Genomic DNA, 21013 nt, shown 5'->3' with positions numbered 1-21013 from the left:
TAAAACCTGCCTCTGCTAACTACATAGCCTGATTAGTCGCATATGTTACACACACAAACAGTCATTAGCCTTAGCTCAGTGAGTCACAACCACAACATTATAATCAGCGCTGAAACAACAGGTCGGTGAATTAATGGATAATGGTTTAATCAGCAACTCATTTTAAGCTAAAATGTCAAACGGCGTTTTGTATTTGCTTCCGAGAAGGAAAGATTTTCTGCCGTTTTTTTGTCTCGTCAAATCATAAACTATTATTTTGAGGCTCTGGAGAGTTTGAAAGACACAACTAACAATTCATAGACGTCATACTGGACTGTGAGAGATTTGTTTGATCCAGAAAACCCCTGGCAGAATAAACTGAGATTGATGATGGTTACAGTCTCTGTTGGAACAAACCTGTTACATCTTTAATGGATTTCACATCGATAATCAAAGCCGAACAATATTAAGAGTCCTGAAACAATTTAGCGATTGGATCGAGCTGCTGAAAAGTGAGGAAAATGACACATTTAAGTGTTTCCTCAGTTGACGCTGCGTTCACCTCTGCACCGAGAACATGTGTAACGTCCCTGAACAATAACGTCCTCTCTGAGCTGCTCATAAAGGCCCATCAACAGAAGCCCTGCTGTTCACATACAGAGTGTTTCTCCATGTGTCTTGGCCCTAATGCATCCACTCTTCACGGTCTCACGTCCAGCACAATCAAGTCAGAATTCATGTTCAGACATTAAAGAGCCAGGCCCGGTCCGTCTGAGCTTTAACGGCCTGGAGGAGATTCAGCTGTCTCGAGTGGAACCAATCACTCCAACACCGCGTTTGGACAAAAGGCGGCGGGCGGCCACACGTTAGTGCTCATAAACGCGGAGAGACTGGTGCGTTTGTGGTGGCGAAAATCACTTCTTTTTTTTGACGACGGAGGTGCTCCATGTGTTGTCTCCATTTTCTGTGAAGGGTGGTCGATGACCGCGGAGTAAAAAGGTCCACCAACATCTGAGACTCATAAAGCTCAGGATCTGTCCAGCAAGACGTCGTAATAAACTCAACCGTGAAATCCATCATTTTTAATATTATATAACATGATACACAACACATTTGTCTGGCTGGCTGGAAAGTTTGACACAAGAAGTGATTCACAGAACAAATAATTTAATATTTGGTTGCGAGTCTGTGTTTAAAAGGTCACGTTTCACTTTTCGCTGACTTTTTCTCGCCACTGTTGAAAACACTGCACCGACAATTCACTTGTGTGTCAGGTAGAGCAGGTGGGAGCGGTCGGCAATTTCCCCAACGCTGTTTTTATGCCTCTGTGTCATGTGACCTGTCATGTGATATCTCCTACACCTACAAAGAACTTCAACTTTGGCACAAACATTCACTTGTATTTCAAGGTTGAACTGATTAAATTTTGGAGGTCAACGGTCACCATGACCTCACCAAAGAGATGTTTGGCCATAACTCACAAATTTAAACGGTAATTATGACACAATCGACTCAACTGTCAAACAAGACACCAACGGGCCAATAGGAGCAGAGGACGCTCCTCTGAACACCCTCATACGACATGAAGTGAAGCCTGGAAGTTTGACAAACCACATTTAATGGACTCTGAGAGCGTGAGGAAAATGTTGATTCCTCTTCCAGCTGTGTCAGTGTTCAGTGATGATTCACCATGAACTTAATGTGCACATGAGGTCTGTCGGTAAACAACTTGGTTCAATTTTATTTGCTGCGTTTGGCTGGTTTGCCTTGCAGAACAGTTCATCTCTGTACATAGTTTAATAAAGTATAAAAGTCTGTGAGTCCCTCCGATTCCTGATGGACTTTAATGAACTACATTTCCCAGAGTCAGGGTATGTGTTTTCACAGGCTCCGGACTGTCATTTATGTTATGTAGTAATCATGTTACATTAATGGTTCTGACTCCCCAGGGGGAAATAAAGCGAGACTGTAGAAAATGTGAGAATGTAAATGTAAAAAAGTATGGTTCTTCATGATTGGCTGCTTGGAGCTGACTCCCACTCGTTTTAAAAAAGGAGCGAGTAATGACACTTTATTGTTTTTGCTTGAAGCAGTGTATGAGACTAATGTCTTACCGCCCAGGTTTTGCTGAGTCTGAAGATGGGAGCGCTCTGCAGAGCAGACACCACCGACACCAGGGAGTGGAGGTTGTTCAACTCCAGCAGTTTCTGGGAACAGACACAGAGATGTTGTAAATAAGATGCTGAGTACAATCAAAACCTGTGGTACAAAATAGCACAATTATTGTTGGAAACAACAGGTGAGGTGTCCCATGGATTAGAGGTTAACACGTCTACCATGAACCCAGAAACCCTTGTTGCGTCTCTCTCTGGGTTTGGATAGTATCACAGTTTTAAAGTATAAGAAGGTAAATAGAAATCTTTAAGGTATAACATGTGTTGTTTTCTATTAAACTGAACAGAGACTGTGTTTAGACAGATTCTATGATTCGTTTCCTCCTCCACGGTTGTCCGAAAACCAAGAAACACACATCAGGTGGTCACGCTGTAGCGCTGGGTGACATGTTTCTTTTCACCATGAACACACGACTACACAATGTTTTGACACCATCTCTGCTATCCTACGATCTGTAAAGCAATAAATCCAGCTGAAATCCCAGCTTAGTCTTTGGCCTAAAGCGATGTGTTTGGTGATGTTGTCACTCAGGCAACGTCACGGCGATGAAGTCACCGTTTCAAACTTGTTATGTTATCCGACAAGAGAAATACAACCAGACAATCTGAAAACCCTAGTCCGTGTCTGGACCAGCTGTGGGCAAATGCAGATTTTGTGATGTCGTTTTACGAAGCTTACATCATCTTCTGCTATGACTTTAGCTGGATTTATGGCAAAATGATCGCTCAGAGGGAAAGTTAAAAGAGACACATCTTTCTTTCAATTACAGGGTATTTTTCCAAGCATTTTGTCTTTATTACAGTCATAGAGAGAGGGGGGGGGGGGGGGGGGGGGGGTATGTAGAATTGATTACAGCCATTTGTACAAAGTCTTGTTACTAATGACTCTCTCTCCTATTCGGTCTAATGTTCAGTTCTTCCTCAGCCTCCTTTAGTAATAATGAATCATGGAATGAAAGTAGTTTATTTGCTGTAATCGAAGTGAGGCTCAATGTACTGGAAGTGCTCCTCCTCTTCTCAGCAGCTCCTGATCCTGATCCAGGAAACCAGAGCAGCCCAGTAGACTGAGGCTCCACACTCTGCTGATCAGTGGTGGAAATATGTATTAAAATATGGGGGAGGCCTCAGTGGGTCACCTGATAGAGTGTGTGCCACATGGACTTAAAGGGATACTTCACCCAAAATCGATACTTCACCAATTTTCTACTCACCGTCATGCCAGGGAAGGGTTTGGAGAACTCAAAACGCTTTTGGAGTTCCAGGGGCGGTCCGGCTGGCAACGGATTTTCATATAATGGCAGTGGATAGAACTCACTTTTGAATCGTCCAAAACACACACTATGAAACATCCAAATACCTCCATACTGCTCGTCCGTACTGACCCAAGTGTCCTGAAGCTGTGACACGAAAAAGTTGTTCAGAAAAATTAATTTGATCTGTTTTTATCCTTGTTGTAGCAGTAGCTCGCAGTGGCTCTGTTGATGTTTGTGCGCATGTGCAAGATTTGCTGTGAGATGTTCATTTGTCGGTGTAAACCATTGGATGTATGATGTAAACACAGAAGAATATCCACCGCCATTATATGAAAATCCGTTGCCAGTCGGACCCCCCCTGGAACTCCAAAAGCGTTTTGATGACTTTGAAAGTTCTCCAAACCCTTCCTTGGTATGACGGAGAGTAGAAAATTGGTGAATTATCGATTTTGGGTGAAGTATCCCTTTAACCCTAAACATAGCAGCCATGGGTTGAGTGCAACCTGCCTCCGTCTCCCTGACTTTCCTGTATCTCACTGTGCCGTCTGAATACATTAAATATATACGAGCACAGGGAGTGAAAGAGAAGCTAACAGAGCGACTCCCAGTTTGTGTCTGATGTCATTTGCAATCCATAACTGCAGAGTAGTTCTATATGAGCACACACTCTGGGTCTGAACAGTTACATCAGATACATAAAGCTTCACTTTCAGGAGTCTGTATCTTTGCCAAGAACGTTATGTGATGCGTGCATGTTTCCTTTCCAGCCCACACGCCCAGGGAAAAAAAACTCCCTCCTGCTACTGTTCCCTGATAGGATCACAAGAGGGGGGAACAGCATCGTGTCCCTGCCATCAGCTGCGTCTGCTTTCTCCATCACTTCTCCTGCAGTGTCATAAAGTACCTGATGGAAGCTGCTGGATTCTTCACACACGCACGAGGCGACTCAGTGTTCAAACTGTTTTACAAGTAACTGACCGTGACCCACAAACTGCAGATCTACAGTAAAACACTGACCGTTGAGCAACTGGCTTTATCTACTGAACACACATCTATGTCTGATGGGTTAGGCAGAGGGTTAGGGTCACACACACAATGAGCTAGTTCAGCTGCAGCAATAAAAGAGATTAATATGAGGGTTTGTCCGTTTCAGCTCACATCCACATTAACATTATTTCATCAATTGTTGAAATGAAAACTGGATCCAGAAAACCATTATAGACTGTAGATTATTTATTGAGCGTGTTCAACAAACTAATATTATAATCAGTGTTTAAAGTGCAAATTCACAGCTTCTTCCATCTTAATTTAAATAATCTATGAAAATGTAATTTCTGATCTAAAGCAGGTCAATTCATTCATTTTGTTCTCTCATATAGTTATTTATTGACTGACTTTAACTTGGTAGCAGATAAATATCTCTCATATTGGTACAAAGAATTGTCTCTATTTAAAAATATGAACTCACCTTTGCGATTTTAACGAAATGGCCCAGTATCTCTGCACGAATCTTCAGCGTATGGGCCGTTAAGATTTCCCTCACCAGCCAGAAGCTCACCTGAAACAGCACATACACACAGTAAAAAGACACATGAATCTAGATGCAGTGATCGCTCTGCTAGTTTAGCCCTGAGCTGAGCTCGAATCAGGTTCTGACTTGTGAGACTTGTTGGTGGCAGAGTAAAAAAACAGGACGTTCATGAGTAAAGCAGAAAAGGCAGAGTTCTCCTGACATCTACATCCTGCTGTGTGTCACAGTGGACCTGAGGATAATATTATGAATTCACGTAATTTAAAACAAAATAGACGTAATTAAAGCGATAGTTCACCGAAAATTCAAATTTCACTCATTATCTACTCACCCTCATGTCGACTAAGAGCTGTGAGAATTTTCAGAGTCCTCCGTGCCTTCTCTGAGTTATGGGGGGGTCCGTGCAGCAGTATTTGTCCATATAATGGTTGTCAATGGATACCAACTTTCTTCGTCCAAAAAGACACACCAAAAAACATCCAAATACCTCCATACTGCTCGTCTGTAATGTCCCTCTTGTATTGAAGCCCCGACATGAGAAATTGTTCCGCCGGTCAGTGCAAATCTCACAGGAAGAGTAGTGAACCGAGACACTGGGAGCTTCCGCTACAAACAAGTTTAAAATATAGACTTATTAAATTTTTTTTGGAACAATTTCTCATGTCGGGGCTTCAATACAAGAGGGACATTACAGATGAGCAGTATGGACGTATTTGGATGTTTTTTGGTGTGTCTTTTTGGACGAAGAAAGTTGGTATCCATTGACAACCATTGTATGGACAAAAACTGCTGCACGGACCCCCCCCCCCCCGTAACTCAGAGAAGGAACGGAGGAAATTCTCACAGCTCTTAGTCGACATGAGGGTGAGTAGATAATGAGTGAAATTTGAATTTTGGGTGAACTATCCCTTTAACATTCAGAGCTCTGCTCCGCTGTTCTAAAAACAGCTTGCACCGATAATTAAAGGTAACGAACCTACTCCTAAAACTATAGGGATTATGACAATGGGCCAATTTGCCAAAATGTTGAACTATGCCTTTAATGTAATGTGATACCTAACACATTCTCTCCGCTCTTGCAGTAAATTCAGGACACAGATATTAAACATTTTCCAATGTTTTGAAACAGTGTGGGAACCAGATACACTGATCCACTGTGCTTCTGCAAATAAATAAGAAAAGTCTGGTCAGGTTTTCCAGGGGAACAGGACCCAACTGCAGACACGGCATCGAAACTAATAAGGTGCAACAAAAAATAATTCGCCTAACTCACGGAAAAATCAAAAAGGCAGGAACACAGAACAAAGAGCACATGCACAACATACACGATCAACAAGGTAAAAAAAAAAATACAAGAGGAAGAAACGAGACGCAGGTCGAGCAATAACACACAGGTGAGACACACAGGAAGAGGAGAAGATAAGGAACTTCAAAATAAAACAGGGAATGAAAGACACAGACTATCACGGACTGTCTTGTTTTAAATGTTTACTGCAACTAAGCAGGGCCGTTGTATAGGGGAGAAAGGTGATGACAATTCTAGGGGCCCAGCGCCCAGTAGGGCCCACAGAAAACCCCAGTAGTCTAATCTTTGTATAACTGATTTATTCTGCACAAGACCCTGACTAATACTCATAGTAATGCTGCATTAGCATCAAAACAAAGTAGGCTAAATAAAAAATGATAATACACACGTAGTCTAAGAAAAAAAAAGTGGAAAAGTCAGGGGCCCACTTTAGTATTCTTTCAGGGGGCCCAGAATTCCTAGCAACGGCCCTGTGAATTCTAAGCAAATGGAAGCTGAGCTCTGGACACAGATGTATGATTGGTAGCTTGATAGAGACAAGAGTTAATGTGGGTGTTTGTTTCCACCTCTGGAGACAGATGTTAAGTGGGGGTGATGATGAACAGCTGCTAATGCTAACAACATCACTGTAACAGTAGTTACTGTAGTAACAGCAGTACAGTAAACTTGCATTAATTCATATTTTTTTGATCATCTGGAGAGACACAAGCTACAAACCCTCCATCAACACATAGACACAGTAGAAAGTTGTTGCGGTGACTGTGTTTGGCACACACACACATCACAGTGGAGGAGTGGGATATGTATCCACCTGCTGGCAGGAAGTCTAACACTCATCTTTTAGCTGCGTGTTGAACAGCTCTGAAGCCCAACACCATGTCTCTTTGGTGTTAGATTAAATGATGAAACACTGTTGATGAAATACGCTGCTGTAAAAAAAAAGAAACACGTGACACACACCTGGTTGAATCTCCGTGTGAACGCCACCACGTTCGGAGCCAAACTGTGTTTCTCTTTCCCGTTCCATCCGCAGCTGGCCAGCTCCTGCCAATCAGAGGAGGACATGAACAGACAGATGTGAGGGAAGTGTAACAGCGGTGTGAAGAGTGTGACGGCTGAGAACACAGGTTAACAGAGGATGAGACAATAACACCTCTCTGGACTGGAGCTTCAATTTAGAATGTGGTTGTGAATAACAAGAGCAGTTGACTGTCTGTGTGGGCGGGAGGCAGGAGATTCTGGTGATGAGCCACCAGAGAGAACAAAGCCTCAGTCTCATGGATGAAAGGAAAACAAGCTGATATAAAGCAACCACAAATTGTAGGTTATAACAGTCAGTACTTCAATTCAATTCAGTACAAATTAATTTATCCTAGAGGCAATTGCAATTCAGTTTGCAGCTGCCCAATCCATATCACATTCAGTCCATATCACATTCATTCCAGCATCATGTACATTTCAGTTTCACAACTCCCAAGGGTAACACTTTATAATAAGTACACACTAATAAATACTGAATTCATCATTTATAACACATGAATACTCATTAGTGTACTGTAGTTTATAAATTAAAAATGTTTTACTCATCACTGATAAGCACTAAATGTATAACTACATTACAAATTTTACAGATTTATTTATTTTTGTATTTTTATATAGATCTATTTAATACTGCTTATTTATTTCTGTGTTGTCCGGAGGCCCGTAGCAACGACATTTTGTTGCCGTTAAATCACTTTCGTGTTTTTAAGTGCAATGACAAATAAAGAAAGTCGAAGTCTGAGTCTGAGTCTCATACTAATAAGTATCCATGCATTATAAATGAATTCAGTATTTGTTAATGCTTAACTAATGCTTAATAGTGTATATTTATTAAGTGTTACCCTTCCAGGTATGCATTATGTTAAATATCAAGCCCCAGAACAGCACAGCATGCATGGTCATAATAGAAATAGTACTACAATTAATAAATCATTAATTAGTTTAATTAGGGGAACAGTATAAAGAGAATATAGATTTAGAAAAAGAAAAGAAAATCTAAAGATATAATGTATATTGTTCTAAATATGACAGTCTAATTAATAATGCATAAGAGGAAAGAGGAACAACTAGTCCAACTCTCTAAAGTCTTACATTATTCTGACATGCTCATGCTGAAATGCTGCAGTGAAGCAGATGCAGTGTTTACCACTTTCACTGTCTTAGATTAGGGTGTTAACATTTGTTATCATCACTAGAATCTGAATATATTAAACATCAATTATTTCCCTCACACTCAACATAGCACTCAACACAGCATCTATCTATCTATCTTTCTTTCTATCTATCCATCTATTCGAATGACCAACTTTCCTCTTTAGACTTTTTGTTCGTGATGTTTTCCTCCAGCTGGCTAGTTTAAAGAGAGCTGGCTCTCTGTACACTGTGTACACAATTACAATAGTGTACCTACCTACAGCCTTAAACATTCAACATTCATTATTCAGAATATGGAAAAGAATACTAACACAGAGTTCATTTCATTTCATGACTCATTAATGACTCATTTCTAGACTACCGGTAAGTTTATTTGTTCTTGCAAAGTTGCATTACTGTTAGTCAGTTTTCTTAAATTTAGACTTTGATTATGTTCTGGCCACCATCTGGCTTTGGAAAATCTTAGGCAAAACTTGTTGTCTGATTGAAGCGTTGCCATTCATAATCATGGAGCTATAGCATGGCTAAAAAGGGAAGGAAACAGTTGCCATGGGAGTGGATCTGGTCTTAATGTGGTCTTGTGTGATACTGGTTTTCTCCCAGAGAGATAAACTAGTCTTGGCTGAATAAAAACAGCAGTTCATTCACCAATGGAAAATACTTTTCCCTTTTACTTTTGTCCAAATCTAAGTTACGATAATTATTTCATTCTTCCGCAGACTGCATCCAGTGTTTGACGACCTTGAGTTAAGGCCATTAACAAGGACAGGAAAACCCCCAGAAATCCAGATTCCATTTCAAACAAGATTACTTCCATTTGGACCAGTACCAGATTACAATCAGGTTCCCAGCAGGATGTGTGATTAAAAGTGACATTGCGACTGGCAGACTGTTTGGAGATTAAAGTTACAATTTCAAGGTGTTTTGATGGCGGTTGTGTAGAAACCATCAGCCTTCGTGAAGCATCTGCATTTGTTATCCAATATCCACGCTGAATCAGCAGAGCTGCTCTTCTCGTTAGTCACTGTACTTCATGATTAATTCAGGCGCCACTATTCTGCTGTGGGGTTTCCCTGCAGGTGTTCTACAGCGGAGGCGTCTGTCTCACCTGAGATCAACACTGCCTCCACTTCTCTCAGTCTTATATAAGATGTTATACAGTTTATTAAAAGGGATACTTCACCCAAAATCGATAATTCACCAATTTTCTGCTCACCGTCATGCCAAGGAAGGGTTTGGAGAACTTTCGGCAGCGGGTAGAGTTCACTTATTAATCATCCAAAACACACACTATGAAACATCCAAATACCTCCATACTGCTCGTCTGTACTGACCCAAGTGTCCTGAAGCTGCCACATGAAAAAGTTGTTCGGAAAAAAATAATTTGATCTCTGTTTTTAGCCTTGTTGTAGTAGTAGCTCCCAATGGCAAGATGTTTGTTCGTCGTTGTAAACCATTGGTTGTAACTTGTATGATGTAAGCACGGATCTCGCAGCAAATCTCGACGAGCAGTATGGAGGTATCTGGATGTTTTATAGTGTGTGTTTTGGATGATTCAAAAATGAGCACAATCCACCGCCATTATATGAAAATCCGTTGCAAGCCGGACCCCCCCTGGAACTCCAAAAGCGTTTCGATGACTCTGAAAGTTCTCCAAACCCTTCCCTGGCATGACGGTGAGTAGAAAATTGGTGAATTATCGATTGTGGGTGAAGTATCCCTTTAAGCACGAGGAGAAATGATCCGTCATGATGAGAAAAATAATAATTTATTTTATAAATAATTTCCATGTGTGTCTTGGTTAAAGCAGAAGTAAGTGATATATTTGTGTTAATATAAGTCTTAAATAGTTATATCTTCCGACAGCAATCACTTACATAGAGTGTTTGGACCGAAACACGGGTCTCTCAGTCACTCTGCTCTGAGCCCAGGAGAAAACTTTTCTCGTATCCTACAGTTTTTATCCAATGAGGAGAGAGAACAGCATGCAGGGCTGTGTGTGCAGCCAAGGGATGCGCCTGAATGTGGTGACGTAGGGACGAGGACTGTTATGGTGCGTTCAAGGCAACTCGTAACTTGTGTTTTTCCGACCTGTGAAGTCATACCAGTTCAATCTGGTACGAGTTCACGGGTCGGAAGTTACGAGTGGCCGTTATAGTGACTTTCACAGGTAAAACAGGTCGGAAAAACACGAGTGGGTTGCCTGGAACGCTACAAAGTCGTAAGTTGTGACATGAAGCTGTAATTTACGGTTTCAAAAGCCTGCCTGGAACGCAGCATTAGCCAAAACGACCGGATCGCTTACTTCTGCTTTAACCACTTATGATTCGATGTTACCTCCTCACTTCATATGCAAATAAACAGGCAAGTGTTGTTTTATCCAATTCACAGACGGGTGTGTTGTCAGTGTGCTTGTACTGATGTGTATGTGTGAGACAGAGAGGGACAGAAAGTGACCTTCAAATATTTTGAGTTCATAATAAATCTGTTTTGAGACTAATGAGACAGTGTCAGAGGACGTCAGTAGTGTAGTTGGTCCTTCAATGTGATCAGGCCACATTTGTGTTCACACTGCTAAGACAATGTGGACACATGAGGTCAGGTGACAGTGATCTAGGTGATCAGAGTGTCCTGAATGTGTGACATCAACACCGGTCTGAACAGTGCCACTGATACAGTATAATACTGAATTTCCTCCATAAAGCTCAGTGCACAGCCCCGCCCACTCTCCCTCTACGTCCACTCCATCGGTGTCTATGTGCAACTCCAGGCCTCTCAAAGGAATTTTAAATTCCTTTGAGATACTATGACCTGGACAAATGAGAATATGCACAGGCTTAACTCCTGGCCTGTTTTTTCCAAAAGGAAGGGAAACCTCGTCTTTGGTATTTTAACAACAGTCTGTTTTCATAAAACTGCCGGTGACACCTCACATGTGGCTTTGACTTACGGCTGAACATTTAGTTCATTTCATGGAAATAACCAAGATATATATCACGCAACGTCTCTGAGCCTTAAGATGCAGAGATATGACTCCTGGCTCCAGCCCCAGATGTGAGCTTGCATGAACATCTGTATACAGGATTACTATCTGCAGCTTGTAAACATTAATTTGATAAATTTGAATATAACCAGACTCCTTAAATTTAATGATTACGAGTCATTTAGATCTATTAAATCACCTACTGCAATACATAAATAACACAGCTATTCACTACATAATGTTACTGTGGAGTTTGATGACAGATACAAACTAGTTGGTGTGTTTTACTTCTATTGCTGTCAGTCTTCATGTCAGCTGATGGACCTCAACAATGTCATCATCCATCAGGTCAACCCTAATGCGGATAGTTGTAATATTAATAATAACAAAATAATTTTGTTGTATAAAGGGCTTTTGTCATTGGGTAGTTTGCACTGGGCTGGGATGCACACTCACAGACAGAACCATTCTTAAAAACACAATGAGATATATTCCATTTATGGCCCTGCTGCTGTGATTATAGATGTTTGGAAAAATTAAAGAACGTGGGACACCACGTTGGCCTGAACTGAGCTCTACACCATGTGCTTGTGAGGATGTCGTCTTTATTTAATTTCCAATTATCAGTCTCTAATGTCTCCACCATGTCCGCAGACAGTCTGTGTTGAGCCCTACGTGGCGTGAGGGAAATTTCCTTGACTAACTGAGGGTAAAGTGGAGGTCGGACCACTACAACCAGTCTGGGTTCAGCTCAGAGGCAACAGCTGTGAAGATCATCACGGCTGCAGGACAAATATTGGAAACAGAAAGGGCACTGGGATCATAATGTGAGTGTGTGTGTGTGTGTAGGTACTTACAGGTTTCGACACACACTTTAAACATAAGTACTGAGAGATTACAAGCAGCCCTCCAGTAGTGGTTGGAAGGGTTAACAACACTGCAGCTTGAATTTCCTAATAAGAGGCCAAGCACCTGACGACATGACTCTCTTACCTCTGGCTGTATGGCTCTGAAGACTGGAGCATCCATCAGGGTGATTTGGCTCTGGAACAACGAGACAGATATTCAACAAGTCAACAAAGACGGATTATGACTGAAGTAACATCAAAGTGATGAGATCATATGAGCTTCAGTAGGATTTCTTGGAGAAACATCTTCCCATTTGTTAGGCTGTCGTTGTCCTGCTTCAAACCTGGTCCAGCTCTTTGAGAGACATCAGATCAGTGATATGATTGGCTGAGACTGTATCTATAAATTAACACAGGCTCTGATCTACGTATATTACAGTTCAGTCAGCTCTCAACTATTTGAGCTTTGGGAACTAAAATAAATAACTGTGATGAATAAATAATCACATCTAAACATCTAAAACAGAGAAAGCGAGAAACGTCTTTTTGGGCCACAGCAGAGAACAGGTGAGTACAGTGGAAAACAATGGAGAACAGTATGGACACTGAACAGTATATCACAGTGCACTGAGGTTTTTCACTGGCTGTGGTCGCCTCACACATCACTGTCAGCTCTATGCCGAGTCTGGTTGGCCATCTCTGAGCACTTGGAGAGAAACTCACTGGTTGCTTATGATCTATAAGGCTCTCCTCGGTTTGGCTCCTTCTTATTGATGTTCACTCCTCCAAGGAGCAGAAAACCGGTATGCCTTATGGTCCAGAGATATTTACTGCTTGAATATTCCACGAGCTCGGACTGAACTGGGGAAAAAAGCGCTCAGTTTTGCCGCCACATCTACATGGAACAATCTTCAGGCCGAACCGAAAATGTCTGAACTCGTATCTTTTAATGTTTTCCGTTGTTTCTTAAAGCAGATATCAGTGGAATGTTTTTGTTAATATAAGTCCTAAATAGTCCTATTTTCCGTCAGCAATCACTTACATGAAGTATTTCAGCCTAAACACGAGTCTCTCCGTCACTCTGCTCTGCTGTAACCCGAGGAGAAAATTTTCCTTGTGGGATACAAGTGTTATCCAATGAGGAGAGAGAACGGCATGAAGGGCTGTGTGTGCAGCCAAGGGATGCGCGTGAATGTGGTGACGTAGCACGAGGACCAATTGATGCCTGACAAGGGCGGGGGCTGCTAACTCATGGTGCGTTCAAAGAAACTCGTACTTTGTGTTTTTCCTTCCTGTGAAGTCATACCAGTTCGATCTGGTACGAGTTCACGGGTCGGAAGTTACGAGTGGCCGTTATAGGGAACTTTCACAGACAACAGGATGGTAAAAACACGAGCTACGGGTTACCTGGAACGCTACCAAGTCGTAGTTGTGACTTGAAGCTGTAACTTACGGTTTCAAAAGCCTGCCTTGAACGCAGCATTAGCCGAAACGGCCGTGAAGCTGATATCTGCTTTAAAGGACCGACAGCAAAAATCAACTGAACGGTTCCTTTGCTTTTAACCATTTCTGCCACCACGATTCCCTTGCTCCTTGCACTTTGTTTTAACTTATATTTAATTGTGGCCTATTGATTGAAATGTATTATGGATATTTGCTGATGACGTGTGCTGCTGCCTTCCTGACCAGGTCGCCCTTGAAAATTAGATCATGATCTAAACGGGTTTTACCTGGTTAAATAAAGGTTTAAAAAAAAGAGGTGAGAACAGGTGATTACAGTGGAAAACAGGTTAGAACAGGTGAGAACAGTTGAGAACAGTGGAGAACAGGTAAGAACAGTGGAGAACAGATGAGTACAGTGGAGAACAGTGGAGAACAGTTGAGAACAGCTGAGAACAGTGGAGAACAGCTGAGAACAGTGGAGAACAGTTGAGAACAGGTGAGAACAGGTGAGAACAGTTGAGAACAGCTGAGAACAGTGGAGAACAGTGGAGAACAGTTGAGAACAGTTGAGAACAGGTGAGAACAGGTGAGAACAGTTGAGAACAGTGGAGAACAGATGAGAACAGTGGAGAACAGTTGAGTACAGTGGAGAACAGTTGAGAACAGTGGAGAACAGGTGAGGACAGTTGAGAACAGTGGAGAACAGGTGCCTGCTGGAAACATTTCCTCGTCCCTGTATCCAAAACACTGCGCAGCAGAGGCTTCAAATTCCTGGTGTTTTTCCTAACAACTAATGTTACACTGTTGACTGTCCTCTGTGTTCTGTGCTCCAACACAGTAGCCACCAGTGTCTACATCACACATTTAAACAGAAACAAATAATTGATTTCTGGGAAGGGAAAACTGCTGTTCTCTCTGGGAGTACAACTTTAACCTGATACCTCATCATTGATGAATGATGAGGTATCAGATTGGGTCATAGTTTTGTGTCCTCGCCAACACCTGATCCTGTATTTCAGGAGCATCTCAGATTCTTGTATCAGCACTGGGACGACTGTAGTTCAAGAGTGGAGTGAGAGCCAGAAGCCTCTCTGCAGTAAACCTAAACTTCCTGCTTGTGGACGCTGGACCATCAGCTCTGTTTTTTTGCTGCAGCTGTGTGGTGAATGAGCCAAAACCAGAAGAGCAGCTGTTAATATCTCTGAGCTCCCAGCACCAAGGCACTTCATCACCGTGCCAACCCGCAGCGCCTCCTGAAAGTGAGGAACAGCTTTGGCGTAGTGCATCTGGATCTCTGAGCTGAGCTCTGATCCATCACTGAGGTGTACTCACAGCAAACTCCTCGGGGGTCACCTTCAGCACATCGAAGACAACCGCATCGTAGCTCTTGGCGTAGTCCACGCAGGGTCCATCCAGAGAGTCAGAGCTGCTGCTGGCCTGAAACACAAACACACACACAAACAAGTGTCATGGCGACAGCTCCATACCTGTGTCACCTGCTGTCATGGGACAAGAGCAGAACGACTGTCGTGGACTGTCTTGGACTAGTTGACCTCATTGTATCAAATATATTATTCATTCTGCATCAGAATAACAAAATATCTTTTTACCCTCACACTGCCAAGGCCTTACTGATGCAACAACGGTGGTGGACTGTTGGACAGACAGTCCCTCAGTACATACTTAAAGGGATAGTTCAACATTTTGGCAAATTGGCCCACTGCCATAATCCCTATTGTTTTAGGAGTAGGTTTGTTACCTTTAATTGTCGGTGCAAGCTGTTTTTAGAATGGCGGAGCAGAGCCGTGAGCTGCTCAAAGCTACGCTACGGAGGCTAATGGGATTTCTTGGTTTCCCTCATCAAACTCATCAAATACACAATCCAACAACTCCAAAACGCTCTGGTGGACAAGTTGTGACCTGCACATTCACCACGCTATGAGATAATAACGGAACATTACGAGACGGAGTTGTTTTAGAGGCAAATGCAGAGACTGCTACTATTACTAACACTATTTCCTGGTTTAAAACTATTTTCTTTCTTGGTCTCTACAGCTAATTTTCTCCCTTATGACAACTGTTTACATCTTATTAAGGCTTTAAGGTATGTAGAATGACAGGTCAGGTGGGCACCATCATAGTTTGCAATCTGTGGAGTGTCACCTCAGAATATGCAGTCACAGAGCATGAGGAAGATTCTGCTTTACAGGTGAGTGAGTGAAATTTTACTACGGTATTATAATGTACAGTGGCTTGCAAAAGTATTCATACAACTTTTCCACATTTTGTCACGTTCCAACCACAAACTCAAATGTATTTTATTGGGATTTTGTGTGATAGACCAACATAAAGTAGAGCATAATTGTGAAGTGGAAGGAATTGACAGATGGTGTTCAAGATTTTTTACAAATACAAATCTGAAAAGTGTGGCGTGCAGATGTATTCAGCCCACCTGAGGCAAAACTGTGTTGAACCACCTGCAAGTCTTTTGGGGTAGGCCTATGTCTCTACCAGCTTGGCACATTTACAGCTGAAGTCTTTTGGGGACATTTCTGCCCATTCTTCTTTGCAGAATAGCTCCAGTTGAGTCAGATTGGATGGAGAGCGTCTGTGACCAGCAGTTTTCAAGTTTTGCCACAGATTCTCAGTAGGATTCAGGTCTGGACTTTGACTGTGCCGTTCTAACAATTTGATCTGCTTTGATGTAACTAGTCCATTGTAGCTCTGGCTGTGTGTTTAGGGTGGTTGTCCTGCTGGAAGCTGAACTTCCGTCCCAGTCTCAAGTCTTTTTCTGCCTCTAACAGCTTTTCCTCCAGGATTGTCCTGTACCTATTTAGCTCCATCCATCTTCCATCAACTCTGAGCAGCTTCCCTGTCCCTGTTGAAGAAAAGCCTCCCCACAGCCTGATGCTGCCACCACCATTACACGGTGGAGATGGTGTGTTACACATAGCATTTTACATGGAGGCCAAAAAGTTCAATTTTGGTCTTTGATTTGTAAAAAATCTAAGAACACCACATACCATCCACTTCACAATTATGCACCAATTATGGACTACTTTGTGTTGGTCTATCACATAAAATCCCAATAAAATACATTTCAGTTTGCGGTTGTAACGTGACAGAATGTGGAAAACTTCAAGGGGTATGCATACTTTTGCAAAGCACTGTATATATTAGCTTTAATAAACAGCTGTCAGTGTCCGCAGCACCTGGATTGTTATATTAACTTGATGAACCAGCTGATTTGCCAGCAAATGAGATATCCTCAGTTTGCATTAAAGCCATAAGACTGGAGGAGTCATCACTCATACAGTGTGAGCCAAAACGTGAAGATGTGAATGTGACCAGCATTTTCATTATGGATTCATCCATCAGTTCACACTTATAGAAAATAGAAAAGACCTTCATAATGTGATTCTCTGGATTATTATACTGAATCAGTGCTTTCACCAAGTAAAACCAGATGCTTTATTCCGGGCATATTACCCATTTCAAATTATGATAATACAGTTTAAGTATTCTGATGTTCCCCCGAGCCTGTTTATTTAGCCTGATCTGTATGTGGACGTTTTATCCTTCCCAGTTACTGAGGCTCAGCTCTGACATTCTAATCAACAAATGGAAAGTTTTTTTTATTTTTTTTATTTTAATATTGCTTGGAAAAATGAGAACAATGGACGGGGAAGACGACACGTGAACAAGTCATCAGGTCTTTTCTAGATGTTTTGGAAACAGATGATGCGCAAGTGGAAAATCTGCTGCTTTCCTACCCTAACAACCACTGTCCAACCACAGGTCGGATGACCATAATATGAATATTATTGGATAGGCCTTAAATATCTCCATCAGCAGACATGGTCATCAGGTCAAAATGCATCAGAGACCAACTCCAGGTCATAAACTGTTTCAAAACAGACTGAGTCAAACTGATGAGGTCTCTGTCTCATCGCTCTCCCTGTCATTTACATTGAAACTCCATTCATTCATTCATGTATCACTAATTACATCATAATCAACTGTTACAGTTTTTACCTGAAAGGAGATTAATATCAAATTAAAGCAGAAGTGAGTGATCCGGTCGTTTTCGCTAATGCTGCGTTCCAGGCCGGCTTTTGAAATCGTAAATTACAGCTTCAAGTCACAACTTACGACTTTGTAGCGTTCCAGGCAACCCACTCGTGTTTTTCCGACCTGTTTTACCGGTGAAAGTCACTATAACGGCCACTCGTAACTTCCGACCGGTGAACTCGTACCAGATCGAACTGGTACCACTTCACGGTCGGAAAAATACGAGTTTTCTTGAACGCACCATAACAGTCCTCGTCGCTACGTCACCACATTCACGGCGTTCCTTGGCTGCACACACAGCCCTGCATGCCGTTCTCTCTCCTCATTGGATAAAAACTGTAGGATACGATAAATGTTTTCTCTTCGGCTCAGAGCAGAGCAGAGGGACTGAGAGACCCGTGTTTCAGTCCAAACACTCTATGTAAGTGATTGCTGTCGGAAGATATAACTATTTAAGACTTATATTAACACAAATATATCACTCACTTCTGCTTTAACTATGTCTAGAGATAATTCAATTACTTAATATTAATGTAGTTTATATACAAGAGTTTTGTTTTCTTCAACTAAACACCTTGAATTATCAAGAATTACAAATCTAATTCTTGTTCTATATAAACTGTTTGAATCAAGTGTGATTCTAATGTATGTGTATTTTTGTCCAATATCTGACAAAAGAGGGAAAAAACTAATATCTTGATATAACATTATTCCAATTATTTGTTAAATAATAACTGCAGGATTTTGATTGGCTGGCCACACATTCATCCCACCCTTCCCATTCAATCACTGTTCATCACAAAGGATGACATTACAAGCATTTGAAATAAAAAAAAACGATAATAAATAAAAAGCAGGAAGCAAGATTCATAATAAGAAATAATAATTATAAAATTTCTCTATCTATTTATGAATTAACACTCCTTATTCTTACAGCTTCCCCTGTGTTGGGGACAGACTCACATGGACCTCTGGACTTTAGCAACTCTTCTGATAGCAGATACAAACGATAAACAGGAAACACTCTGTGTTGTCATGGACACAGTGAGTTAAACTGTGACCTCAACTTGAGCCCAGTGTTTTTTGTTTTTTTACCCTAACATGTTTGTTCACATTTTGTAGAATAACATGTAATGAGATCGACTTCCTGTTTGTTATGAAGCATCTATGAATTGATAACTATCATTGATCACTGACTGGAGAAGCTTCAAAACCTCTGGTGTACACAATCATCATATTCGTCAGATTCAGCCTTCGCACATAATATATACCTACACTGATGATAAATTACATATAAATAAACATATCAAATCAGTTTTACTGGGTGTCAGGATGGAGCTTCCTCTTACCTCTGAGGTGACCGAGTTGATGCTGGTGCCATCCGAGAGCCCGTTCCTGCGATACATGCTCACAGAGGGACTGGTGGGACGCACAGGTCAGAGCCTTTAGCTGAGGGGCACACATAACCTCTCATCCATACCTGAGGACAGAGGACACAGTCTTCAACCTCTCAAACACATTACATGTCCAATTTCTTCACTTTGAAGTCATAAAAACATTTTTTTTGTGTTGAACATGTATGGTGATAGTAAATGGTTCATGATTTGTACAAGTTCCAAGGTGGTTCTGGGAAATGGAGTTCATGGGAATGGCCCAGAGAGGTGGACACCCTGAAAAAACTATGCAACTGGCTATGGCTGTTGGTGAATGGCTGCCTGTTTTCAGGGTTATCTACTGCAGGAGCTTGGCTAAGGGTGGTGCCTGCATTGCTATGACATCACAAAGTCACAAAAGTCCTGACAGCTGATTTTCTGAATACAAACTGTGAGTATTTCTCTGTGAACTGACACTTGGTGGCACTTCTACAGTATTTATACAGTATAGAACCTAGACCTCCTTATGAAATGAAAGAAGACAGGAACATTTACTGTATCAACTATATGGACCTTTAAACTGCCGTTTTGAAGTAAAGAGGTAGTACTGTGGACAGACCCTTCACCCCTGGGCCAACCCTGCAGTTTTACACAGAAAACAGACTCAGTATCAGCAGCAGTATCAGCCTGGCTTCTTGACAAGATAATATGTTCAGAACTATGAGGCCTAGATATGAAAACTGTTATGTAGCATGAGTCAGTGTTTAGTGGTGAGGATCCACAGAGAAAGACATTGACAGAATGAGAAGAGGAGGCAACGTGTCTGTTTGTTTATCATGATGGAAATCTGCACACATGGTGCACAAGGAGTCACATATGCAAGCAGAACCAGAGGAGTCAGACATGATAAGAGCAGTGTCACAACCACACAGTCACACATGCATCTGGAAACCCCGCTCCCTCGCTCGCGTACAGCAGAGTTTGTGTCATTTACTGACTCACATCAGTGGCTCACAATGCTGCAGCTCCTCGTGCTCGGAATTGATTTGTGTCCATTGGTTTTTTTTTTCTTCGTCTATGCCCTCGACCGTTACAGCAGGAGGTCTCGAAGCAGGACTCCACTGACTTTACACATACATGATCAGTTAGCCACAGTGTGTACCATCAGCCAGCCTGTAAAAAACAGCTGTCTCATGTTTTCTGTATCCTTCAACAGAAGCTGTCAGTTCAGCATGTTTGAATTATTCCGCATCAGCAGATATTATGGTTATTACTGTCGTGTCCTGCTTTGTCTCGACATGTTACACTACCAGTGTTGGGCATGTTCCTCTTAAAAGGTCATTACTAACTATGTACTTTCATCAAAATTGTATAATGTTACTGATGTAAATATTGTGCTATTTGTCTTAATGTAATTTGCTACCTTTATTATAGGTCTCATTGCCATGCTCCAACTGGCAGGGGGACTGCCAACGGAAATTAGCTTATTGGCTATAATTGGGTGTATTTACATTTTATCTTTTTAAAATGTTCATTAATGTACACCGTCCCTCTCGAACAAATGAAGGAAAAAGAAAAGAAAGAAAAAGTAACTTAGTTAGTAACTGAATTATGGTACATTATAAAAGTAAATAATTACCAGGAAAAGTAGCTATTGCGTTACTTTCTTATAAAATGCTCAAATATGTCAAATTACTTGGACTCAACCCCCCCCCCCCCCCACCTCATTTACCTTATCGGGAACTAACCAAGTGAGTTGGTTAGATAAAGATAAACAGCTTGTTTCCTACGAGTTGATGGACTGAAAAAAAAGTGTATATAACTTACACTTTAACGGGTGTATTATTTTGTGACGG

General features: G+C 41.6%; 1 protein-coding gene across 1 annotated transcript in view; it reads right to left on the bottom strand.

The window, feature by feature from the left end:
- The window catches only part of LOC310994914 (ras-specific guanine nucleotide-releasing factor RalGPS1), a 99789-nt gene extending 80523 nt beyond the window's left edge, over positions 1 to 19266 (bottom strand). Inside the window, exons 1-6 of the mRNA XM_083983819.1 lie at positions 19134 to 19266; positions 15046 to 15150; positions 12416 to 12466; positions 7204 to 7287; positions 4875 to 4964; positions 2094 to 2186 (exon numbers count right to left, since the gene is read on the bottom strand). Of these exons, the coding sequence (XP_083839945.1) occupies positions 2094 to 2186; positions 4875 to 4964; positions 7204 to 7287; positions 12416 to 12466; positions 15046 to 15150; positions 19134 to 19190 (480 nt within the window). The 5' untranslated portion in view covers positions 19191 to 19266. The remainder of the gene's footprint in view (positions 1 to 2093; positions 2187 to 4874; positions 4965 to 7203; positions 7288 to 12415; positions 12467 to 15045; positions 15151 to 19133) is intronic.
- Positions 19267 to 21013: the final 1747 nt, after the last annotated feature.

This window comes from Trachurus trachurus (assembly GCF_905171665.1).
Source record: "Trachurus trachurus genome assembly, chromosome: 12".
NCBI classification, from domain to species: domain Eukaryota; kingdom Metazoa; phylum Chordata; class Actinopteri; order Carangiformes; family Carangidae; genus Trachurus; species Trachurus trachurus.
Note: the sequence above shows the minus strand (reverse complement) of the source record. Positions and strands in the feature narration are given on the sequence as shown.